The following is a 25,871-nucleotide window of genomic DNA, read 5'->3' on the forward strand; positions in this document are numbered from 1 at the left end:
ACTCTGGGTCTATCCACCTCATGACATATAGCTCCATTTCATTCCTTTTTATGGCTGAGTAATATTCCATTGTATATATAGGCCACATCTTCTTTATCCATTCATCTGCTGATGGGCATTTAGGTTGCTTCCATGTCCTGGCTATTGTAAATAGCGCTGCAATGAACATTATGGTACATGTTTCTCCTGGGATTATGGTTTTCTCTGTGTATATGCCCAGGAGTGGGATGACTGGATCATATGGTAGTTCTATTTTTAGTTTTTTAAGGAACCTCCAAACTGTTTTCCACAGTGGCTGTACCAACCGACATTCCCACCAACAGTGCAGGAGGGTTCCCTTTTCTCCACACCCTCTCCAACGTTTATTGTTTCTAGATTTTTTTGATGATGGCCATTCTGACAGGTGTGAGGTGATACCTCATGGTGGCTTTGACTTGCATTTCTCTGATGATGAGTGATGTTGAGCATCTTCTCATGTGTTTGTTGGCCACCTGCATGTCTTTGGAGAAACGTCTATCTAGGTCTTCCGCCCATTTGTGGGTTGGGCTATTTGCTTTTTTGGTCTGAAGCTGCATGAGATAGTTCCCTATTTGTTAGTCTTGCTAACAGGTGTTCAGCTCACCTGTGGCTGCTGCAGGAGTACAGGTGCTTGTGAACGCAAAATTGAACAAAATAACCGATTCACTTGATGCTCCCTGAATTTCAGTGTCCTAGGGCCAAATTCCACCTAGACCTAATGACAGTGTCTTTGTTTGTTTGTTTTTTCTTATTTACCCATTTATTTTCTATGGTGGGGATACAGCAGCGGGCAAAACAGCCAACAGCCCAGACAGCAGGAACTCTACCTGTTCAGCACCTGGGACAGCACCTCAATGACTGCTTGTGGGCTGACTGACAATGAATGAATCCAGCCCCTGTCCTCACTGAGCTTACGGGTACAGTCTAGGTGGCGTAGGGGGCATGGCGACCGAGGCTATAGTCAGAGACTGATAATAATAAGCTACAAAGTACAACTGGGCGAGGGACATTGAAAGAGAGGTCCATGGGATGTCTGGACTGCATCCCAGGAGGAATTCACTTAACTGGGGAGGTCAGACAGGCTCTCCCAGCAAGCAAGTTCTCCTAGGGGTGAGCCCAGAGCCCCTGAAGCATACTGAGGCCAGACTGAAGGGCTCCAAAGGGGGCATCTGACCAGCCATCCCCCTCCCCTTGTCTCCCAGTCTCCAACTCTGCACTCTCGCTGTACCTTGCAGCAGATGGTGGCTCTGGTAGATGTCCCCCCTTGGGTCCTCGCCCTGTAGAATGTCCAGTGGTCCCCAGGGAGTGCCACAGTCGGATCCCTGCAGCCACCCCTCCATCAGGGTCAGCCTGGCCTTCAGCTTGTCAGCCTGGAGGGGTCAGGGAAGGAAGGGTGTGTGAGGCTGGTGGCCTGAAGTCTTGCTTGGATACCTCTGCCTGGTTTCTGCCTACCCTGCCCTCCCCCAGACATTGCCTTCACCAATCCTACCCTTGGCCTCAAAGCTAAGGACACACTGGACCTTGGAACCAACTATGACCACCCTATCCTGGGAGCTATCCCTTCCCTTCTCACACCCACGGCACCTGCTGGCATTGAGCTGACATACCTCTGCCCTACTGCAGGAGGGATGGGAAGGGAAGCCCCAGGAGGATGTGTTCCCAGCACTTGGCACAGAGCAAGCATACGATCCTTGCAGGCTGAGTGAGTGTGCTTTGCAATGACTCCTAGCCCTGTTCTTTCACTCAGATGAACAATACATGCATTTATGGAGCACATGCTAGGAGCCAGGCATGAGCAACCACTGGCCACACCCCAGCCCACGTTCACCTTGTAACCACCCTTAAGGGGCAGGGGATACTGGTCCCGAGCCCTCTTCTTGATTCCAGCATTCAAAACACTCTGAAAACCCGCAAAACTTTCCATTCCTTATTGGAGGGCAAAATCAGGTTCAAAAAACCCTGAACTCATTTAGAAACAAAACTGTTCTGAACAAGGCTCCTTGTGATCTTTCTTTACCCTCTTGGTATGAATTTTCTCCTGTTTTCCTCCAGGTGTATCAGTGGGTTTGATTGGGGGGCTGGCCCAGGTGCCACAGGGAGTGGTACCTAATATTCAGCACACACCATCCTATCTTTCAACAGAACCATCATTCCAAAAGCGGGCCTCACAGGTTTCAGGTAAGGGCTTACAGGCCTGAACTATTCCATTTTGGAGCAGGAGAGACATGCTGAAACTTACCGAGGCTGTCACCCGCCTGTGCTTGTGACAACTAACAGGGTTGGGGGGGTAGGGGAACCCCAGAGGTCACGATCCTGACCCCTGCATGACACTACCTCCCTGCTTGGAATCCTACTTGTGTCCCATAGGGGGCACCACCCTCCTCCTGACCCTCCCCCAAAGGGCCACCTGGGGTCTCATCCCCATTGAACTTAAGAAAGAGTGAGACCCAGGCCTGGGGGGTTGGGAAGGACATGCAGCGGGAGACACGTTTCTCCTGTCCACTCAGGAGCCAGGGGAGGACAGAGGTGAGGGTTGAACCAGATGGCTGGGGGAGCACAGGAAGGAGGCAGCCGGTGGTCCCAGAAGGCCTGAGGGCTGTGGATAAGTGGGCATTTCCTGGTGCCCAGCACAGAGCTGGTGCTCACCAGGGGCATGAAATGAACAGAAGGTGGAGGGGGCCTGGGCAGGGCCTAGACGGGGAGGGCTCACCTCCTCCTTCACCAGGGCGTAGCAGGACGGGCACTCCTGGCAGCGTGTGCCGCCAGCCGTGAGGAAGAAGTTGTCCTGGCAGCGGTCACACGTGTAGCCCACAAAGCCGGGCCTGCACACACACGTGCTGTTCTCGTGACACTGGGCCGAGGCGGCGCCCTGCGGGGAGCACCTACAGGCTGGGGGCCGGGGCAGGTGTCACTGGGTGCCCTGATGGCCGCCCCACACCAGAACCCCCAGGTCCCCTGCACCTCCACATCTGGCTGCTCCAGACCCCCGTGGGCAGCTCAAGTACATTCCTGGGTCCTTCCCAGGAGACTGATTCAGAAGGTTGCAAGTGATGACCAAGAGCCTGAGCTATTTTAGTGCCCCTGAGAGCTGAAGACCAGCCAGGTTTGGGACTGCCATGCAATCCAACCATAAAAATGAGGCCCAGAGAGGTGACCTGATGGCCCCAGGCACACAGGAATTTAGCAGCGGTGTCTAGGACTAGATTCTTGGCCCCTACAGTCTTCTGCTCTGGTCACTCACTCCATGTTCCCACAGCTGCTCTAAGAAGACTTGCCCCGTATCTGATCTTTCTCTCTCCTGCTGCTTGGCCATCTTCCCTTTGGTCCTCTTTCCTAGAAGCCTCATTCTTTGGGCAGCCTGGGGAGGACCTGGCTTCCTTACCCCGGCAGCCCTTGATGGAGAAGCCAAAGAAACCCAGCTGGCATCTGTCGCAGGCCTGGCCCTTGACACCTGGACGGCAGGGGCACTGCCCAGTCTTGGGGTGGCACTGGTCCTCCTGGGAGCCCAGCGGGTGGCACTTGCAGCTACGATAAAGGAAGGGACCCAGGTCTGAGTCCAGCACTGGGCCGTTCCCAGCCCCGTGTCTGCCGGCTAGGGTTGGTGAGGGGCCTGGGGATCACAGCCTCTGCTGACAAGTTCCCATGTCTGGGCTGGTACATGTCAAAGTGCTTCCCCCAAGCTGCGCCCTGGGAAGCACAGTCTCACAAAATTCTTCCCCCCAATAAAAGGTACGGGGACATATATACATCTTGCACTACACCCTTCGGTTGGAAAGTCACAATGCAATTAGCATATTAAAGGCCTGAGAAGTCTGGTCAGGAAGAAACCTGTTTGCTTCACTGGGCATTTCCCTGGAGTTCTTCGCAGATCCCTAAAGACAGTATCTAGGCTACTGCTGTGGCCAGAAAGGTCACAGAGTGACGGAGTTACCGAGAAGGGAATCGGAGACCAAACCAGCCCTTGCCCATCCAGACATCCCTTAGGGCTGCTCTTGGCCTGCATCCTAGGTTGGCAGAGCCATGAATCTGACCCCCAAGGGACCATCCCTTTGTCACCCTTCAGTGCAGGGCACAGTGTACCTGGCAGTTGGCCTGGGGTGGACACATGCCAAGCCAGGCCCCTCTCTGGAGGATCCCTGGCGACTTCTTCCATCCTGGAGAGACATCCAGGGGAAGGGCACCCACAGCCTTGCCCCACCCACCTCCGGCAGCCCCTCCCAGGCTGGAGGTCGTAGAAGCCAGGGCTGCAGTGGCCACAGTCCTGTCCGGTCACATGAGGCAGGCAGGAGCACTGGCCAGTCACTGGGTCGCAGGGGCTCTGCTCGTTGACTGAGCCCGCCGGGTTGCAGCTGCAGGCTGGGGGTGGGAGCAGGAAAGGGTGTCGGAGAACCATGCAGATCAACCTTTGGGGACCCAGGAGAGGCAGAGAAGATGGGGAGCCCATGGAGATGACTCACATTCAGCTCAGATTCCTAAGACATCTCTGAAAAAAGGCTCTAGGGCTGGGCTCAAGTCTCAGCCCATTTTCTATGTCCTTGGAGAGACAGCCCAGAATAGTCGTGGTGGCAAATGGCCCTTCTGAGCCTGCCCTGAGCTCCCACAGGCTGGAGAGAAGGCCAGAAACTCAGTTGGGGGTCAGACCCTTGTTCCCACTGTTTTGGGTCACTTGACTCTGCTCTCCTGGACCCCATGAAAAAAGAGGCTGACAGGTGCTATGTGGAGCAGGGGCTCAGGAACAAGTGAGCTTGGGGCAAATGCTGAGCTTCTCCCTGCAGCACTTCTGGAAGCCTCCCATGAGCTGATGCACGCTGTGGCCCTCTGAGTGGGCACAGAGGGCTGAGCAACTTGGTGGGGAGGCCCGGTCTGACTGGAATCCCAGGGGCAGGACAAACATGACGAGTGCTGCAGGCCATCTGGAAAAGTCTTACATGCCAACTGTGGAGCGTGAGATAAGTGCAAAATTATCCAGGCAGGGAAAAAAAAAAAAATCACAGGATCAGAGCTGATCAGATCCCGAGGTTGAAAGACCTTGGAGAAGAGCAAACCCTGACACTTCCTTGACAAGGCAACAGAGAAGGTGAGTAATCTGCTTGAGGTTGCACAGCCTTGCAGAGCAGCTGCCTGGATCTGGTGGAGAACGGGCCCATCACGCCCCACCCTGTGGGTCCGGGAGGTGGGTACTCACGCACGCATTTGTCTGTGGGCCGAGGGGCCAGGGCACTCCCATAGAAGCCTTCCTGACAGCGCTCACAGTGGGCACCTGTGGTGTTGTGCAGGCATTGCAGGCAGTGGCCAGACAGGGGATCACAGTTGCCCACAGCATTGGGATCCACGTTCCCACTGCACTGACACAGCTGGCAGGGCTGGGGGGCCCCAGAGAGCCCCAGCGGGTCCCCAAAAAAGCCATCATCACAGGTCTCACAGCGCCGCCCTGGGAAAGGAGAAGCCTTGTGTGAAGGAGCAGGAATGAGGAACCCAGCCTGTCGGGTCCATGACGCGTGAGCGTGGGCGTGAACCAAAGTGAGCTCTCTCAAGGCTCCTTGTGGAGCAGAGCATGGTCTCTGGGGTCAGGCTGACCTAGGGCCAGGGCCCGGCTGGGCCATCAGTGGGCTGTGTGGTTTTAAGCAAGCCACTGTGCCTCTCTGAACACAGGCTCCTTGTCTGCAGAGTGGGGACAACAATGGCAGCGACCTCAAAGGACTGTTGAGAAGGTTTGGCGAGATAATCTGTGCAAAGCACTTAGCACAGATTCCTGGCAAATGGCTGGTGCTCAGCAGTAGTGGCTGTTATCCCCCTTCATGATCATCACCCTCCTTGTCATCATCTGCATTCTCCTCATCTTCACTGCTCTCTTCATCAGCACTTTGACCATCACCTTCATCATTATGGTCATCGTCTTGATCATCACCTTCACCATCACCACCTTCATCATTCCCTTCATCACCTTCAGCATCATCACCTTCATCATCATCTTCACCTTCATCACCATCACCTTCAGCATCACCATCTTCATCATCATCACCTTCATCATCACCTTCATTGCCTTCATCATCATCACCATCACCAGCTTCATCATCACCTTCAGCATCATCACCATCTTCATCATCATCTTCATCACCCTCATCATCATCACCTTCAGCATCTTCATCATCATCTTCATCGTCATCACCTTCAGCATCATCTTCATCCCCATCTTGATCTTCATCATTAGCGTCAACTTGAGTATCTTCAGCATCTTCATCATTATCTTGCTCATCACTCTCTTCATCATCACCTTCTTTGTCTCCATCTTCAACAACACGGTCACTCTCCTCTCCCCCATCTCCCTCTCTAAACTGTGGTTGCTTTTTCATTTGTGGTTTCTGACCCCTTTGTCCTTTCTGCTGCTAGTGGTTTCTGAACTCCCTTTGGACTATTCATTTCATACTCCCACCCTGCTTCCTGGGTTTGATCCGGGGCTGCTGCTTCATCTTCCAGCCCTAGGGTTACTGTGAGTCTCAGAAAAAAAAAAAAAAAAGCTGTATGAGGAGGTTTTTGGAGGGTCATGGTCTGGAAGGTCCACTCTGAACACAGATGGGGCATAAAAGAACATACTTGTACCATGTGCTTCACACAGTGTCAGTTCGTTCTGGGTAAATATGCCCATCTCTCTGTGTATATCTGCATGAAACAGACAATGGGGGGGGGACTCTGGAGGTGGCAGGATGATGGGCACCTTCAGTTGTCTTCTTGCTTGCATGCAGATTCACGTTGCTCTTTACACCTTTACAGTTTACATTGTTACAATGAGTATTACTAACTTCATAATTTAAAAAATAGCTACTTCATTGTGAAAAATAGTTGTGGGCTCCTTGCATCCTCAACGTGCATCCGTCCAGCTGAAATGAAGTTAATGCGACTAAAGGCAGGCAGCCTTGAACACAGAGAGGAGGAATACTAAGAAAGAGAAGAAAAAAAAAAGAGAAAAAGAGAGAAAAGGAAGGAAAAGGAGTCCAAGGTAGAGGCTAGTGTCTGGCTTTGAGATACTGAAATAGAAATGAAGTACGATGGGGGAAATTGCCTGGCAGTCCAATGGTTAGGACTCTGGGCTCTCACTGCAGAGGGCCTGGGTTCAATCCCTGGTCAGGGAACTAAGATCCCACAAGCTGTGCAGCATGGCCAAAAAAAAAAAAAAGTAAGATGGGCAAGGGGGAGATTGAAGCTGGTGATGAAGAATGTGGTCCCCGTAGTAAAACCTCCATCCACTTGAGACCAGGTGAGGATAGCTCCCAGGCAGGAGGCAGCTGCAAGGGGTCAGGATGGTAGGCAAGTGAGGCAGGCAGGGATTGGGCCTTGACCCTGGTCAGTCCCGGCTCAGACTGTCTGGCTGAGATCTCTGTGTGCTCAGCTCTGGCGGGACCTGAAGGATGCCGGTGTGAAAAAGACAGGGGCTGGCACAAAGCCCCAGGGCCCTATGTCCACCCCAGGCATCCTTCCCAGGGCTCCCTCTGCAGTAGTGCCCTGCTCCCTGAAATCCTCCCTCAGGTAACTTCTCTTTTCCGCCCTCCCATTGAGTGGGGTCCCCTCGTGTTGCAGACCAGGGGAAGCCACAGGTGGGGAGCCAGAAAATATGGGGGAGCTTATGGAAACAGATGGTGGCGGGGGGCAGGGGCGGGGGGCAGGGTCCTGAGGTGGGACCTCGCTCCCTCAGTTCTTGGGACCCCTGCCCTGGGGCATCTCCCCAGTCCCGCTAGCGTCAGGGAGCTGCTTTTAGAGTGGTCCCGACAAGGCAGACATCTGACAGGACCAAGATAATGGGCTGTCCTGACGCAGCCTCAGGTACCAAATATAGAACCAGATGTCTGGGAGCCCTGGAACATTATGCCAAGTGAAACAAGCCAGACACAGAAGGACAAATACCGTCCGAGTCCTCAAACAGTCAAATTCAGAGACAGAAGCTGGAATGGTGGGGGCCGGGGGTCGGGGGGAGGGGAACTAGTAAACAATAATTTAATGGGTGTGGAGTTTCTATTTAGGATGATTAAAAAAATCCTGCGGGGGGATGGTGGTGATGGTTGCACAATATTGTGAATATACTTAAGGCCCCAGAATTGTACACTTAAAAATGGTTAAAATGGGACTTCCCTGGTGGCGCAGTGGTTAAGAATTCACCTGCCAATGCAGGAGACATGGGCTCGATCCCTGGGCTGGGAAGATCCCACATGCCACAGAGCAACTAAGCCCGTGCGCCACAACTACTGAGCCTGCGTTCTAGCACCTGAGAGCCACAACTATTGAGCCCATGTGCCACAACTACTGAAGCCCACATGCTTAGAGCCCGTGCTCTGCAGCAAGAGAAGCCATTGCAATGAGAAACCCGAGCATCGCAACCAAGAGTAGCCCCTGCTCGCTGCAGCTAGAGAAAGCCCGCATGCAGCAGTGAAGATCCAACCCAGCCAATAAATAAATAAATAAATAAATATTTTAAAAAATGATTAAAATGGCAAATTTTATGTTATGTGTATTTTGCCAAAATTAAAAAAAAAATCAATAATGGCATATACCAAAAAACCATTGAATTGTATGCTTTAAATGGGTGAATTACAGGGTATGTGAGTAATATCTCAATAAAGCTGTTTTTTCTTAAAAAAAAATCAGATGTCTAGGATGACCCGGAGCCCTGGTGTGGGAATGAGGAACGGGGGGGGGGGGGGGGCCGGGGATGGGGGCACTTCTTCTTCACACATTATCTGCCAACTTTTTTATTTTTCATTTTTATTTATTTATTCTTTGCCACGCTGTGAGGCTTGTGGGATCTGAGTTCCCCGACCAGGAATCGAACCCAAGCCTACAGCAGTGACAGCACCAAGTCCTAACCACTGGACCACCAGGGAATTCCCATGGCGACATTTTTTGAAAGCTGAAAGTTCAATCAGAGGTTTTCCACCTTAACTACATAAAAAAGAATCAGCCCAGAAACTTGATAGGAATACAGATTCCTGAGCTCTGTCTTAGCTACTGAACCAGACTCTATGGGTTCAGCCAGGGCCGGACATGAGGATTTCCAGAATCCCACCTGGTATGTCCAATGGCCCAAGTTCTGCCAGGAACCCACTCAGCCCGGGGCCCTGGCTATGGGGCTATGCGACCCAAGTATCCCCAGAGGTCAGGCCTGTCACCCCTAAGCCAGGCCCCCCCTCATCTGCCACACGCCAGACCCAGGACTCACTCCTGGAACCTGGGCAGAGGCAGGGCCCCAGGGCACCAGCCACTCACCTCTCTGGCCTGGGGGGCAGTGGGTACACACCACCTCCCTGCTCTCTGGGATGGTTGTACAAGGTGACTGTCCAGGGCACGGACAGGGCTGGCAGGCATCAGCTTGGCCTGTGAAGGGGTTGCCATGGAAACCTGGCAAGCAGCGCTCACAGGACGGGCCCTCGGTGTGGTGGCCACACAGGCAGATCCCTGAGGGCGAGACAAGTACCTAGTCACCACTGTCTGAGCCCAGATGCTCCGGAGACAGGGGGCAGACTTCCGGTCGTGGGGGTCACAGAGCATGTCCCAGGCAGAGTCAGGGTGGGAACCCTTCCCAGGTGGAGGCAGCACCGCCCAGGGATGAAGCATCCACCCTGGGTTCACGTCTACCACTTCCTGGCTCTGTGAACATGGGCACCCCCTGCCTCAACGTCCTCACCTGCAAAATGGGCATAAATGGCTCTGACCTCAAAAGGTTTTCATCAGGATTCCACAAGGCCACACAGAGTGCCCTACACAGTCTCTGGCACACAATTATTATTACTGTCATCATTATTATTTTGTATTCCAAAACCTAGGACCAAACCAGCAGAGGACACAGCTAGCATTTGCTCTCACAGTTTTCGTTTCTCGCATCCTCTGTGTTCTCTTTTTTGTTGTTGTTCTTTTTTCAACTGAAGCCTCCACTTCCTCTTAACTTCAGGAACAGTGACAAAGACCCAGGATTCTGGCCTTGGTGTGAGGCTCCCGTTTAGGGGCTCTATTTCCAGAGGCTTCCTGGTCTCAGAACAGAAACCCTCTCTCTGCCCACTGGTTTCTAATGAAAGGGATTCTGCGAACCCTCTTCTCCAGCCCCACATCACCTGGAGTCTGCTCCGAGCTGCTGCTGGGGATTGAGGGAGGAGCCTGGCTAAGAAGGGGTTAAGCAGAACCAGCACTTCCCAGAGGCCCCCAGCAGCACCCAGCAGGGACTGAGGCAAACGGGAGGAGAGGGGACCCGGGGGTGGACAAGCAGAGCAGGGGTGGCATCTGGGGGAGCTGTCACACCCGCCCTGCTTTCCACTCAGAGCATCACCCACGCGCTCACTGCTCCTCCTTCCATCCAGGGTGGGCGGCAGTGGCTGCTGTGCCCATTTTACAGATGAGGACCTGCCTAAACAGAGCTGGAAGTTGGGCCAAGGCACGGGGCTCTGAGGGATGACAAACCAGTCCCATCTCACGAGATGACCCTCCTGGAGCCCTGCACGAAAGGACTATGGGGACTCATCTGGCTCGATTAGTGATGCCTGCCAGGGGCACAAGAAGGAGGGAGGCCCTCCTGTTGCCCGTGATTGCCCACCCCAGCTGGCCTGCTGATTCCCGGGCTACTGTCCTTTGTCAGCTGAGAAAAGGCATTTCCCTTTTCAGAGACCCCAGCAGCTCCACGAGAGCAGCAGGGCGTGGACCCTCCCACCCCCTGTGTGAGGGATCAGCGTCCAGCCCTGGTCTGGCACCTCCTGTCCAGGGACCACAGTCTCTCCCCGGTTTCCTCTGCTACAGGTGGGGATGAACAGCTGGTAGTGAACTTGTGGGAGGAGCAGCTCTGCCACCTACTGGCCATTCGGCCCCCCTGCACCTTAGGTGCCTCACCTGTAAGATGGGACAGGCACGGTCTCGGCACCTCCAGGGGTTTTTGCAGGATTCAGTGACACAGTATATAAAAAGGTGCCAGGGAGGAAGGGGGAGGGGGGAGGGGGAAGGAGGAGGAGGAGGAACTCGAGGACACCACCTCATCGGTACTGTTTTTCGTGATCACTCACACGCACACGGCTGACCCCATTCAGGTCAGTACTCATCTCGCTGTTCTGGGTGCAGCTCAGGTGGCCTTAGGGTGGGGGGTGCAGGGAGACTCACCTGTGTTGGGGTCACAGGTGCCATGCTGGTTACAGGTGCAGGGAACACAGTTGGCATAGGGACCCCCCAGTGGTGTCTCCCTCTTGTATCCCGGAGCACAGGACTCGCAGAACTGGCCCATGTAGCCCTTGGGACATGAGCAAGTCTCCACCCAGGAGGCTGGAGGGGAGAGCCCCCGCCGAGCTGACGTGAGCCGGACCTCAGTCAGGAATACTGAGCCTGCAGAGTGAGGAGAGAGAAGGAGAGCATTTCATGCATGTGTTTCTCCCCCAAACCTTCCTATTCACATGTATAACAGGCAAAGGGTTATTGGCCCACATATACAAAGTCAGTCCATGGATCAATTATAATTTTTAAAAAGCAGATGAAGGGCAAAGGAAAAAATAGGTAATTTTCAGAAGGAGAAATTGATCTGGCCGGGAATTTTACAGAAAGATGCTCACTCTCAATGGTTATTAAAGATATGGGGATTTCCCTGGCAGTGCAGTGGTTAAGAATCCGCCTGCCAAGGCAGGGGACACAGGTTCGATCCCTGGTCCGGGAAGGTCCCACATGCCGCAGAGCAACTAAGCCCGTGCACCACAACTACTGAGCCTGCGCTCTAGCGCCCACGAGCCACACTACTGAAGCCTGTGCGCTCTAGGGCCTACATGCCACAAGAAGAGAAGCCACTGCAATGAGAAGCCCATGTACTGCAACGAAGAGTAGCCTCTGCTTGCCGCAACTAGAGAAAGCCCGCATGCAGCAACGAAGACTCAACGCAGCCAAAAAATAAAAAAATAATAAAGATATGTACATTTAAACGCTGCTATCGTCGGTGAGCATTCTACAGATCGGTGATGGCGGAGGACGGGGGTGTGGGGAGCTCACGCACGTGCCTGTGTGAATGTGAGTCAGGAGGTCCTGCTCCTAGTAATGGAGGAGTAGCTCCTATCAGACTCACCTTCCTACAGGAGACAACTAGAAACTTGGCGGTGAAAATATAAAAAGAACTATCTGGTAAACACTGGAGAAAAACCAGAGCAGGGAGATGGGGGAGGAGGGCGGACACTTGTCAGCAGAGTATAGATTGGTACAGCCTCGCCGAAGCAAAAGTTGACAGAATGTGCCGAAATGTGAATGGATAAAGAAGGTGTGGCATATATATACAATGGAATATTACTCAGCTATAAAAAGGGATGAGATGGAGCTATATGTAATGAGGTGGATAGAACTACAGTCTGTCATACAGAGTGAAGTAAGTCAGAAAGAGAAAGACAAATATTGTACGCTAACTCACATATACGGAATCTAAAAATGGTACTGATGAACTCAGTGACAAGAACAAGGACGCAGATACAGAGAATGGACTGGAGAACTTGAGGTTTGGAAGGGGGCAGGGGGTGAAGGGGAAGCTGAGACGAAGCGAGAGAGTAGCACAGACATATATATACTACCAACTGTACAATAGATAGTCAGTGGGAAGTTGTTGTATAACAAAGGGAGTCCAACTCGAGGATGGAAGATGCCTTAGAGGACTGGGGTGGGGAGGGTGGGGGGGACTCGAGGGGAGGGGAGTCAAGGAAGGGAGGGAATACGGGGATATGTGTATAAAAACAGATGATTGAACTTGGTGTACCCCCCCAAAATAAATAAATAAATAAATAAAAATTAAAAAAAAAAACAAAAAACACACCCTCTTGGACCTAACATTTCCATTTGGAGGAATCTGTCCTAAAGACACACTTGCATGAGGATGCAAAGACCTTTATGTGAAGCTATTCCCTGCAGCACTATTTGCAAAGGTGCAAAGCTGGAAGCCACATCAATATTTATGAATAGGCGGATGGGTAAAACTTTATGGGGCACCTCTACCATGGAGTGATACGCTGTGGACATAGAGAGCCAGGCTTTTCTATGTTTAAGGCAAGTAACAACCTCCAGGATGAACTGTCAGCTGGAAAGAGAAAGTGGCAGAACATTATGCTGTGGGATCACATTTCTATGTTAAAAAAAATATATGAATGTAAGTACATGCACACAGAAAGGTCTGGAGTGATATACCCCAGAATGTTACCTATGGCAAGAGGAGGTTTGGAGGGTGGGGTGAGATGCATGTCCACACATCCACATGAATCTCCAGTTCATCCCCAGCATAGGCCTGCCCTAAGTAGGTGCCTTGTAAACGTCTGTTAACTGAAGGGTGAGTGAATGACAGAAGAAAGTTCTGGAAGCTGCTGGAAAGAGTGAAAGTGGAATTCCTGCAAGGGCGTCCTGGGGAGCAGAAAGCACTGGCAAGGATGATGGGATGAAGGTGGTTAAACCACAGCCCCAAAGAAGAAGAAAGTCTGGGGCTGGAGAGGGCTGGGTTGCAACTTCCAAGCTTTGGGCCTTTTCCAAGGGGCCCCAGGAAAGCTGGCCATCGAGGCCAGGGGTTCTCAAAAGGAGCAAATCACCCTCCTAGAAGCAGTGATTGTTTGGAATTCTTGTGGTTATTTTAAAATATCATTTACTTTCCTTTTATCTATTCTGTGTATTTCAGTTAGGATATTATATTGGTTTTTTAAAGTTGTGTATAGGTAGGTTATAATATCTGTGAATTGCATTTCCAGATAGTAAAAGAGGTGCTATATATAAAAAAGCTGTTCTAACTAGGCACATACAGGTATGGAGTGTGGAGGAGAGCAAAGGGTGAGCCCACGAGGAGGAGAAAGGACATTAAGGAAAGAGGGAGGAACAGGAACAGTCACAGGACTGTCAGGGCAGTCACCCAGTGACCAGGATGAGAAGTGGTGGGAAGTCCCCGTGGATGGCTTAGCCGGCTGGTTGAGAGGGTTTAGAAACCAGCCTTTCTCTAGGCGCAACCCCTCCAATGACCAGCAGGGGGAGCCGACCCCCAGGGAATCCTGGCCTGGCCCCTGCGGCCAGCACCAACCAAGGGCCCTCTAGGGTCCTGCCTCCTGGCAGTGGTGGACTCTGCCGTGGTGTGACCACGCCAGGTTCTTGGCTGCCTTGTGGCCAAGCACCTGTCCCTTAGAGCTGTCCATCCTCAGGCCCCTCACCCGTCCAGCCCCTGCCTCTGTTCTCAGCATCCACTCCTGCTGCCCTTACTGGTTATATGAACTTGGGCAAGTGTCCCGACCTCTCTGAGCCTCAGACTCCTTTGTGGTAAAGTGGGGACAATAATCACCAGCCGTGAGGACTCAGCAAGGCTATGCACGAACGAGCCCGGGGGCCCAGCTGGTTTTGGGGGCGGAGGTGTCCCTATCACCACTGACCGGAAGGGCTGGGGCTGCGGCCACTGGTCCGGATGCGCAGAGCAGTCAGATTGCCGAGCAGCCACTGGAAGTGGAAGGGCGGCAGCGGAGGGTCCACGTCCTCGGAGGTCTCCTGCAACCTGGCAGGGGGAGGGGGTCAAAGGAGAACCTGCGGCTGGGGCAGGTGGTGCCAGGAACGCTCCAACAGGAGCAGGGAGGGCAGGAGCCCCCAGCCCTCGGGGAACCGAGTGTGCCTGGACCTCAGACACCACGCCGACTGCCCGACCCCATCTCTCCGGACAGAGCAGGATACTTACAGGAACGTGAGCTGTACCTTCTCCGGCTGCCTGGCGTCCGGGGGGCTGGGCGAGCTGGAGGGCCGCAGCGTCAGGGCCAGGCCCCCCCCTTCCAGCCTCAGCCACACGGGGAGTGGGGAGCTCCCCGGGGGGACCTGGAAGGTCAGTGTGAGGGGTTGCCCATAGCTGAAGCGCTGATCTCCCAGGAAATTCTCTGAAGACAAGAGAAGGCGGCGTTGACGGTCTTCACTTAATTAGCTGGACTTTAAATGTCTATGTTGATTTCACTGGCAATTAGACCTTCAGAAGATAAAACTACAAAATCAAAGGGTCGCTGCACACAGGATGCTGGGGGTGGCCCGCCCATCCCTCCGCAGCCAGGGCTGGCTGCACGGGCACGCGGCCCTGGCTGTCCCCCGCGGCCCCACGCCTGGTTTAATGCTCTGCTGTCACTATCTTGACATTCTTAAGACTTGTATCTTGGAACTTGGGTTTTGTAAGTCAAGTGTGATGGGACAACGGAGTCTATACAGGAGCAGAGGAGAAACAGTATGTACAGCGGCGGCGCCTGCCTGCCTGCCGGTTCAGGCAGCGCTCATGATGCCTGACGCCCTGTGAGCTCCGAATCCCCAGGGACCCGCATCCGTGGGCGTTTAGGGAGGCTCAAAGCAAGTACCAGGCAAGCGTGCCACACGCGTGACCAAGCAGGGGGGCTGATGGCCCCCAAGGGTCACACTTTCCATGGGAATCGGAACTTGCTTCCAGTGGAAAGAAGGCGGAAACACAGAGGACCAAGGAGCCCCATCACAGCCTTTCTTACTCTGTCATTTCTCTGTATTAGCCAAGTGCTTATGTGGAAAATCATGACACAGAAGGACAGGGACCAACAGACACCCCATCCTTCCTTCCTCCAGGCCTTCTGTACGCACAGGAGTGTTAGTAGAATGTGTGCGTAAGAAGAAGTGAAATAAAAACGGTCGCGGTCGCCCACCACCTGCCAGGCTCACAGCAGTGTGCCCAGCTCCCAGCAGAGAAACCCAGCAAATCTATGCTTTTTGAGTAAATAACTCCTTTTTCTTAAATGTGTTGACAAAGCAGCCATGGAAGAGAGCGTGCTTTCTGCTCTTGGGCCTCTGAACTTGGAACACCTGCCCCAGGAGGGGACCCGAGGACCCCGTGTCCTTTGCTTCCTGGCTGCAGGCACACGGGTGCTGTGTCCACACAGCTCCTCAGACGCCCGTGTGCCGCCTCTCTGGCCCCTCTTGCAGTGGGAGGGAAAGGGCGGGACCAGGTGGAGTGGCCAGTGGACCCCAAATCTGGCCGCAGTAGAGCTAAGAATGGGTTCCAAGCTCCTGGTCTGATATGGTTGCCCTTAGGAGAGCAAAGCTGCCCTTTGTTGGTGGGGGGTGGTTCAGAATAATCTAGAACTTCTTGCTTCTATAGGAATACCACGACCCTGGGCATGGGGTGCAGTGGCCTGGCAGGGTGAGATGCTGATGGGAAACGCACAGGGATTGTCTGGGGGTGCGACAGTGGCCTGAAGGACCCCTGGCTGGCAAGGCCGTGATGAGGAAGCAGATGCTGTGGGGCACGAGGTCGGCAGGAAAACAGCCCCCAAAGGGGTCCAGGCCCTGATCCCTGGAATATGTGACTATGTGAGGCTGCATGGCGGGGCGATCAAGGTTGTGGTGGAATTAAGGTCGTTAATCAGCCAGACCTTAGAGAGATTATTTTAGATTATCCAGCTGGGCCCAATGTAATCACAAGAGTCCTTCAAAGATGGGAGAGGAAGGCAGAGGACTTGGTGTCAGGGAGATACATGATGAAGGCATGACCACCTTTGAAGGAGGAGGAAGGGGCCACGAGCAGAGGGATGCAGGCTGCCTCAAGAAGCTGGGAAAGGCCAGGGAACGGATTCTCCCCCAGAGCCTCTGGAAGGAACACAACCCAGCCGACACCTTCACTTCAGCCCAGTAAGACCCGTTTTCGACTTCCCACCTCCAGAACGCTAAGGGAATACGTTTGTGTTGCTTTTAGCCACTAAGCTGGGGGTGATTTGTGACAGCAGCCACAGACAACGGACGTGGCAGCCCTGCCCCGCCTGTGCTGGCAGATACCTGGTGCTGTGAGCTCCTCCTCATCCTCCGGGTCCAGGAGGAGCCCCCTCGGGCTCCATCGTGCAGGATGCTGTGGGCGCCCTGTGTTTCCGGCCTGCCAGCCCTCGGCTCCTGGACAGCAAACACACACACACACACACACACACACACACACACACACACGCCCCTGTGAGGCCCTGGAGGGTGGCCTCTGCCGCCTCCAACTTCACAGCCTTCTCTGGGTCCCAAGGATGACCCCCAGAGGCCTGAGTGTGGCCTGAAACAACGGGACCCAGGGAGGGGAGAGACTGTTCTAGAGACAGGCCAGGTGGGGATGAGAGCTGTCAGATGCTAGCAGATGCTCCGTGCCCAGCGCCAGGCAGCGCAGATCCCCCTCCCAGATCAGGATGGGGTCTTGGGGTGGGAGGTGGCCCCGGAGAAGCTAGGAGGCTCAGGGACCCGGCTCTGTTAGAGCATGGTCAGACCTCTGGGCCTGTCCTGCCCCCTCGGTGGGCTTTCAGCACACGATGCGGACACGGCCCAGAGACCCCCTTGTGGGCCATCTCTAACAAGCATGGACTTGACCTTGTCTTCAGGTCTTCAGAGAATTTCCTCGCTCACGACCTCACCACCCCTGTCCTTCCTGGTGTGTGTGCCACGAGCCCCACTGCACCCAGGGAGGCCACCTGGTTAGGAAGTGGCCAGGCCAGCGCGGGAACCCAGCCCACCCTCCCTCTGGTGCTGGCAGGACATCAAGCACAGTCGGGCACAGAGCAAGTGACCCTTGGGGGTGCGCTCCAGGGGGGTAGCTGGAGAATAGGGTGGAGGCCCAACAGCTGGGGCACTCAAGGGGTGAGGAGGGAGGGATGAAGAAAGGGAAAGAGGTGAGAAAGGGGAAGTCTGGGGCTACTTGGCGCTAGACTAGGTTCTGCCCCTTGCTGGCTGTGTGGCCCTGGGCAAGTCACTTAACCTCTCTGAAGCTGGTTCCTCATCTGCAAAATGGGGGCAATGAGGTACCGTGGCCCTGGCAGCAGTTCCCCAAGTTGGTCTGAATACCCCAGGAGATCCCTAAGACTCTTTCAGGGGGTCCATGAGGTCAAACTATCTTCTTAATAACATTACAATGTTATTTGCATTTTTCATTCGCTTTCTCACAGTGAGAATTTTCCAGGAGCTGCAAGATGTGTGACATCACAACACACTAAATGGCAGAAGTCATGGTAAGAATCAGCTGACTTCTTTTAAGCCAGACCTTAAAGAGATGTGCAAGGACTTCTCTAGTGGTCCAGTGGTTAAGCATCTGCCTTCAGATGCAGGGGATGTGGGTTCGATCCCTGGTCGGGGAACTAAGATCCTGCATGTTGCAGGGCAACTAAGCCCGTGTGTTGCAACTACTGAGCACACGAGCCACAACTAGAGAGGAGCCTGCATGCCACAGCAAAGAACTTGTGCGCAGCCATTAAGACCAACTGCAGCCAAAACACAAACAAAAAAAGATGTGCAAAAATGTAAAACAAGTAGTGCTCTTCTCAGTTTTTTGTCTTTTAAAAAGATAGTCGTTTTTCACAGGCAGAAGTTATTTTTTGCTCTTAGTATGATCATTGTAAAATGAATCGAGGCACAGATATTTTAAAATTACTGTTTTAATTTCTAATATAGAAAATATCCGTGTAAACAACCCACATAAACAAAAGGACGCTGAGGTTCTCTCTAATTTTCAAGAGCATGAGGGGATCTATAGAGCAGAAAGTTTGAGAACCGCTGGCCGAGGGTGTCTGTGCGATGCTGAGACTGAGTTGCCAACCCCAGGGCCTGGCTCCAAATGAGAACAGGTCCTGAGGTTATTCTAGGATCTACAAAACGAGTCCCTTCTGACCCTGACATCCTCGACTCCGGGCCAGGTGACCACAGCGCTGTCCCCATTCCAAGCCCCTCTCGGGGCAGCAGAGGGCGCACTGACCCCTGCATCTGGGGCGCCCCAGAGCCAGCCCTGGGGTTCAAGCTCCCTGGTGGTGATGCGGGGGTGGGGCGACTCCGTGGGGCGTGGCCGGGACCCTTGCAGGCTATGATTTAATGCAGAGTTCAGAGTTCCACTGCTTTCCTGCTCCAAAGAGCTACCTGGAGCTGGGGGCCCAGGGCCCCACAGCACCCCTGGACCCAGGATGCAGAGAGAAGGCCTGCACATCAGAGAAGAGCAAAATTCAGGAGCTGATGAACCCGGGGTGCCAACAGCTAAGTTATGTGACCTACCTCTTCTGGGCCTTGGTTGCCTCATCTGTAAAATGGGAATGAGAGTATCTACCTGCCAGGGAATCTGTGAGCTTCCATGCACATTAAGGAGCTCAGCATGGTGCCTGGCTTATAGCAGGTGCTCAATAAATGGAGGCCAGGGGATTGAGCCTGGACCCCCAGCACTAGGATACCAGGATATGCCCAGGGGGCCAAGGAGCAATTGGAAATTCCCCTAGGCTCCAAAGGCTGCCACACACCCACCCTCCATACCTGCTGGAGGCTGAGGAAGGAGGCAGGGGCCGGGAGGGAGTCAAGGGGTGCAGGTAGGTGCTGGGGGTGCTGAAGGATGCAGAGGGGTAGGGCCGGCGTGTGGGTCTGCGGGGGCCCCCCGGGCTGGGGCTTGAGGCTGCCCCCTTCTTTCCACCCCCACCGACCCCCACCACCATCACAGGATCTCCCCAGATCAGGACCGCCTGCCCCAGCTGGGCTGAGAACAGACCCCTTGGAGGTGGCTACAGGGGGCACTTCTTACCCTGGTGGAAGTTGGAGAGGATGTGGTGCTCCCGGAACTGGGCAGCAGCCGCGCACACCTTGGAGTGGCCGTAGCAGAAGCAGCTGCTGCAGCCGGCCGGGTTGTGGGGCTGCAGGTTAAACGTGCCCGGGCGACATCTGCAATGGGGGCGGACATGCCCACGGGGGCTAGACGATTGGCTACGTTCAGGGGATCCCAGCTAGACTAACTGGGGCCCAGAATCACTGGAGAAATTTTTTTTTTAATTTCAGATTTACAGAAGAGTTGCAAAGATTGTAGACATGGCCTCTTCACCCAGCTTTTCCTAATGTTAACATCTGCCATGACCAGGGTACATTTATTAAAACCAAGAAATTAACATTGGTTAACGTTATTTACTAAACCCCGGACTTTATTAGGATTTCTCCCCTTTTCCCACGAATGTCTGCTTTCTGCTCCTGAGTCTCATCCAGGACACGGCGTTGCATTTAGTGGTGTCCTTCATTTCATCTGTAACAGCTTCTCCATCTTTCCTTGACACTTTTGACAGCACTGGTAAGATATTTTGTAGAATGTCTACCGTTTGGGTTTGTGTGATGTTTTTCATGATTAGAGTGGGGCTATGGGTTTTGGGAAGAAATAGAGGTGAAGTGCCCCTGTTGTCACATCATATTGGGGTAAATAATACCCGTGTGACATCACTGATAATGTATGACATCACTGGCGATGTAGGACATCGCCGGTGATGTATGGCGTCACTGGTAATGTTAACCTTCATCACTTGGTTGAGGTGCTGGCTACCAGATTTCTCCACTGCAAAACTGCTATACTCTAATCAGAAGTAAGTCACTAAATCCAGCCCACAGTCAAGGGGAAGGGAATTAAGCTCCACCTCTGGGTGGGGATGGGTAATCAAAGAATTGTGGACATACGGTGAAAACATCACAGTAATTGGTAAATACTTGGAGGGAGATATGTGGGGGCTATGCAAATATCCTGTTTCTCCCTCAAATTCTGCCGACAAATTTCAGCCTTCATCAGCGGCTCTGGTCTACAGCCACTGTTACTCTGATATTCAAACAGTGATTTTATATTTCCCTCATTCCTCATTCATTTATAATGTGGAATTCTCCTGCAAGGAAGATTTGTCTCTTCATCCCCGTGTATTTATTTATTCACTCATCTGTTTATATTAGTGTGGACTCATGGATATTTATTTTATTCTTTGGGTTATAATCTGATATTGTTGTTACTTATTTTGTTCCAGCCTTGGGAACTCTTTCAGGTTAGCGCTCATGTCCTTTCAACACGGGCCCCCATCCTGGTTTGGGGTTTTGGGGGGTTTGTTTTTGTCTGGTTTTGTTTTTAAGCACTTCCCTGCCGTCTACAAGATGCTTCGGGCTCATCCTGTGTTTTCCCCGCCCCAGCCCTAGAATGAGCCATTTCTCCAAGGAGCCCTGCAGAAGCCTTTTACAAACACAGGTTCCTGGTTTGCACCATGGGGGGCTCCATTCAGGCCAATCCATGTGGAGGAATCCGATTCGTAAGATGCTGCCAACTGCCCCAGTGCTGGGCCAGCTCCAACGAACACATGTCACCCAGCCCTCCCATTTCACAGATGGGTAAAGTGAGGCTCAGAGGTGGCCCTCCTCAAGGTATGAGGCAGTGGAGCAGAGCTAGTGAGGTCTAGTCCCCCAATTCCACTCTGTCTCTTCAGCTTGAGGGGTCTCAGGGGAGGAAGACCCAGCAGGGAGTCCACCTCCTACCCCTGGGCCCACAGGCCATGTGTAGAAAAGGTTAGAGTCAAGGCTGGGCTTCTTCCTGAACCAGTAGAGGCCCAACACAGTCTGGCAAGAGTAGAGCCCACAGTATACTGCTGTGTCAGGTTCCCCCATACACAGCCCCTGGTCAGAGGATCAGCAAGGCCCTGGCACACCCCACGCTGGCTGCAAAGGCTTCAGAGGTCAGTGACGAAGCCAGAAAGAAGAGACAGAGTGTGCCTAAGGATATAAACCCACATTTGTCTGCCAAGCCATTGCTTGGGTTAGGAGGCCCCCTAAACACAGGAGGAAGGAAGTTTAAAGAAAAGTCCTTCTGCCTTGTTGAGCTTTAGAGGCTCCATTTGTACCATCACAGAATGACAAGGATGGTAAACAAGCCTGAATATCAGCTCAACTGGTAGGAGCTTCTTGGAGCAGGGCATAGAGTAGGATTCTGAGGTTACAGTAGAGCTCATGGTAAAGACTGCTGTGGTCCATTAGTGACGTCTGCCTTGTATGTGAGGTGGGAGGGTTGTGGCAGTGCTCCCTTAGTGATGTCTGTCCTGGATGTGAGATGGGAGGGTCGTGGTACGAGTACCATGTATTTGCTATCCCTGGATTAGATGATCTCTCCTATCCTTTCTAGCTCTTTCTTTTCAGGATTCTGAGCTAGGGAAAAAAAGATGTATTTTCACAGCTTATGAACTATCAGTGGTGGTGGTTCAAAGTATAAATGGTGTCACAAAGTCTTTAGATAACAACTTGGGTGTCAGATCCAGAGTGCTCCAGAAAGGGTGCCGGGTGGTGGGATTGCCCAGGTCTGGGAGGACCATGGCCCCTGCCCCTCCCACCACCATGGAGGTCACTTCCAACAGGCCTATTATATTGGATCAGTTCACCCACCTGTCGCACAGGTTGCCTTCCACATTCTCTTTGCAGGGGCAGCGCCCACTGCGGGGATCACAGGTGCCCAGACTTCCGGCAGGATTGCAGGTACAGGGTCTGCCAAAGAGACAGCACAAGAGGAAGGGGTCCAACAAGCAACTCCAGAGTGGGAATAGCCCACCCTCCTTGGAAGGAATCTCTCTCTCCTTCCCCACACCCAAGAGGAACAGGAGGCAGGTTGACCCAAGAGCCTGCCCCCTGGCTTTACTGTTCCCATTGAGTGAAGGAAGTGACCCATCCATTCACCTGAATAGCGATCCATCTGCCTACCCACCTGCTTATCCATCTTTGCATCCATCCATCTGTTCATCCATCCACTCACTCACCCATCTGTGCATCCTTCCATCCACTGATCCATTGATTCATCCTTCCATCCTTCTATCCATCCCACCCACACACCTATTCACTCACCCAGCCGTGCATCTTTCCACCCGCCCACCCATCCATCTACCCATCCATCCATCCATCCACCATCTGAAAAGACATGATCCCTGTCCTCACAGAGCTGAGAGTCCAGTTAGGATGGACAAGCAAACAGATGCTGTACTTTGATACAAGCTATCGGAGAGACTGCAAGAGGCTGTGGCAGCACCAATGAGGTGTCTGGAGTGGGGACAAGGGGGGAGTTGTACCTTGGCTGAAAACTAAAGAATCGGTAGCACTTTGTTCAGACACAGGCCAGGGAGAAGTGGGGGGCTGAGGGAGAGGAGAATGCTCTGGGGTAGGAAGAGTGGCATGTGCAAAGGCCCAGAGGCACAGAGACCCCAGGGAAGCATCCAGGTCCCCACCTAATGGTCAGTTTTGCGCCTGGGACCACTGAGTATTTTGTGAGAGGTCTAAGACTCCCCATACCTCCCCAACGCCATTTCCACCGCCTTTCAAATATACAAGGAGACTGTTGCAATTAACCAAAGCCAAGTTCATTTAAAATTGCTTCTGAATTGATAATGGCTTTACTTTTTTGGTCATTTGTGTATTTTCTCAATCAAGAAATAGCAAAGTGTTAGACCCCTCTTCTGAGGTCCAGACCCCAGTAGCCCCTGCCCATCTCTCGCCTCTTGGATGCCCCACCAGCACTGCAGACTCAGCTTCTCCCCACGCTGTGCTCCCCTTGCCATGAGCGGCCTCCCTTTGCCCAGGTACTCAAAGCAGAATCCTGGGGGGTGCGGGTCAGTCTTCACCCCTTCTTTGTCTTCCGCTCCCTGGAAACCACCTCCTGCCAACTCTGCCTTCCAAGGGGCTTGGGTATCTCCCTCCTGCTTCCCATCATTCAGTCCAAATCCACCACTGTCTACAGCCACTGCCCCCACCGCCCTCACCTGCAGCCACCCTCGCTGAGCGAGTGGAACCCGGGCAGGCAGCGGTCACATTTCCAGCCGGTCACCGTGGGCTTGCAGATACAGGTGCCCGAGTCCTCACACTGGAGGTGCAGGGAGCCTGGGGAGGGAGGGCACAGGGCAGCAGGGGCCCGTGGTGGCGGGCGAGAGTGGGAGGGCCAGGGCAGTGCAGCGCGCTCACCTGCTGGGTGGCAGTCACAGGGCTGGCATGGCGTCCGTGGGTTCCATCGATAGAAGTTCTCCTGGCAGTGCTCGCAGTGTGGCCCGGCTGTGTGGTCACGGCAGTGGAGGCAGCGCCCGCCGTGGCCCGAGCTGCGGAAGAGCTCCCGGTCAAACATGCACTCCTCAGCATGGCCGCTGCAGTTGCAAGCTGTGGGCAGGAGGCGGGGGAGGGTGTGTGAGAGAGGCCGTGGCATGCGGTAGGAGGGGAGTATGTGCCAATCAGCCTCCTTGTGGTGATGAGCAGGCAGCTGGAGGAAGGTTCAAGGATGGAGTTCAGGCCCGGCTTGATCAAGGACCTGGAGACCAGTTGATTGATCTTCCAAAACAGGACACTCTCAAGAACAAAAGGGGCACCATTAATAAATACACCCAACACAGGACCCCACCCCCACCCCCAGGCAAGCCAGGACATATAGTCACCTGGTCATGGATCACAGGCTGGCCACCCTCTTGAGTGGCAGCGTGGCTCCCCCGGTGGATCCCTGAAGCCATAATTGTGTGTGACTCTGATCCCCAGTGACCATGAGGTCACTCAGAGGCATGGAAAATACAAGTCACCTCTCATTCACTCATTAATACATTTTTTAAAACTATGTACCAAGGATTAGCTCCATCTTGGCTCCCGTGGTGAGCCCGGCATGGAGGTGACCAGTGAACAATATGCACCCAGTTCCAGCATGTAGGGTCCCACCATTTGATGGAGGTCAGATGCAGCGAGCAGGTGAAAATCCTGCAGGTGAAGGGCTGTGATGGGAGAAGCAGGGAGGCTCCGGGAGGTGAAAGGAGGGCCCTACAGCTGCCTTCCTGGAGGAAGTCACACCTAAGTGGGACCTGAAGGGTGAGCAGGAAGGAAGCGGCCGGGCAAAGGAGGAGAGGGAAGGAAAGGGAGAGTTCCAGGCAGGAGGTGAGAGGATAGATGTGGCACAGCCAGAGAAGCAAGGTTCACCCAGTGTGGGGGTGGGGGGTGGCATATCACGTGATGGGCAGGGCAGAGGGTGGGGACGTTGTGCAGTGTGATGGGGCAGGGAGGGGTGCAGGGGCAGCTATGAGGTCAAGAGGTCAGCCAGGGCTTGACCCAGCGGGGCTGGGCAGTCAGTGGACTTCACCTTGAAGCAAGGGGCACTGTGGATGACTATAATCGCATTTGCACTTGAAAGTGCCTCTGGATGCAGGCAGTGGGGGAGGGAGGTGGTGGGGGAGGGGTGGTGGGGGAGGGGGGAGAGGGGGTGGGGGGAGGGGCGGTGGCAGGGGTGGGGCTGGGAGAGCAGGGAGGTGGGGGCTTCAGATGCTCAGGGGAGGGGTGATAGGCTGGACCACGGTGTAGGCTGTGTACAAGGACACAGTTAGATGGGCCAGAGGGATGTGGATGAGGCCAAAATTGGGGCTCAAGGGCTGCCTGGACTGGGGGGCGGTGAGGGGTCAGGTATGCAGCCCAGCTTCCAGGCTGGGAGGACAGAGGTGTGACCTCAGGGGTGAGGACATGGCAGGAGAAGCAATTTGACCTTTTGTGTCCCCACCATGGAGACAGCCCCAGACTCAGAATGGGTGAGTCAGCCAGTTTGCTTGGCCCCAGGAGGACTTCCTGGTGGAGGCAGGCCAGCGAGGGCAGCAGGAACTCATTAGGGCCCCAGTGGCTCTGGGAAGCTCCTCTGCACAGCACCCTGCTCCATGGAACAGGGCGTCCCCTCCCCATCCCAGCTCTACACGCCAGCAGCCCAGGTCCAAGAGCACAGTGGGGCCAGAGGCCGAGCCGTCAGGAGTGCCTACACATGAAGACATGCCTCCTGCCAGAGGCAGAGCCAGGCGGGGCCTGGTGCCCAGCCACAGTCAGCTACACACGGGAGCCTGGAGCAACCAGATGACTGTCAGGGGAGGCAGGGCAGGGCTTGGGGACAGAGGGAAGCTGGAAATGGCACACCAGGCTGGGAGGAGCCCCCTACCCTGTGCGCGGCCCCCATCCTTGGAGAAAGCATGACAGCACCATCCTCTCCAGCATGTCTGTGAGGTTAGGCAGTGCTGGCCACATCACACGGGGGCCGGGGCAGCAAATGGCTGCCTGAGGGCCTGCGGGAGAGGCTGGGTGGGCAGGTC

General features: G+C 53.9%; 1 protein-coding gene across 2 annotated transcripts in view; it reads right to left on the minus strand.

Moving 5' to 3' along the window:
• LAMC3 (laminin subunit gamma 3) overlaps positions 1-25,871 on the minus strand; it is a 61,429-nt gene that overhangs the window by 14,010 nt on the left and 21,548 nt on the right. For both annotated transcript variants that reach the window (XM_057725235.1, XM_057725234.1), the window contains exons 5-18: positions 23,740-23,928; positions 23,541-23,658; positions 22,180-22,278; positions 19,538-19,674; positions 16,795-16,905; positions 14,699-14,891; positions 14,403-14,521; positions 11,146-11,364; positions 9,274-9,462; positions 5,204-5,449; positions 4,221-4,374; positions 3,401-3,543; positions 2,729-2,907; positions 1,247-1,388 (exon numbers count right to left, since the gene is read on the minus strand). In XM_057725235.1, the coding sequence (XP_057581218.1) occupies positions 1,247-1,388; positions 2,729-2,907; positions 3,401-3,543; positions 4,221-4,374; positions 5,204-5,449; positions 9,274-9,462; positions 11,146-11,364; positions 14,403-14,521; positions 14,699-14,891; positions 16,795-16,905; positions 19,538-19,674; positions 22,180-22,278; positions 23,541-23,658; positions 23,740-23,928 (2,238 nt within the window). The remainder of the gene's footprint in view (positions 1-1,246; positions 1,389-2,728; positions 2,908-3,400; positions 3,544-4,220; positions 4,375-5,203; positions 5,450-9,273; positions 9,463-11,145; positions 11,365-14,402; positions 14,522-14,698; positions 14,892-16,794; positions 16,906-19,537; positions 19,675-22,179; positions 22,279-23,540; positions 23,659-23,739; positions 23,929-25,871) is intronic.

Source organism: Hippopotamus amphibius, chromosome 2 (genome assembly GCF_030028045.1).
Source record: "Hippopotamus amphibius kiboko isolate mHipAmp2 chromosome 2, mHipAmp2.hap2, whole genome shotgun sequence".
Classification (NCBI taxonomy): Eukaryota; Metazoa; Chordata; class Mammalia; order Artiodactyla; family Hippopotamidae; genus Hippopotamus; species Hippopotamus amphibius.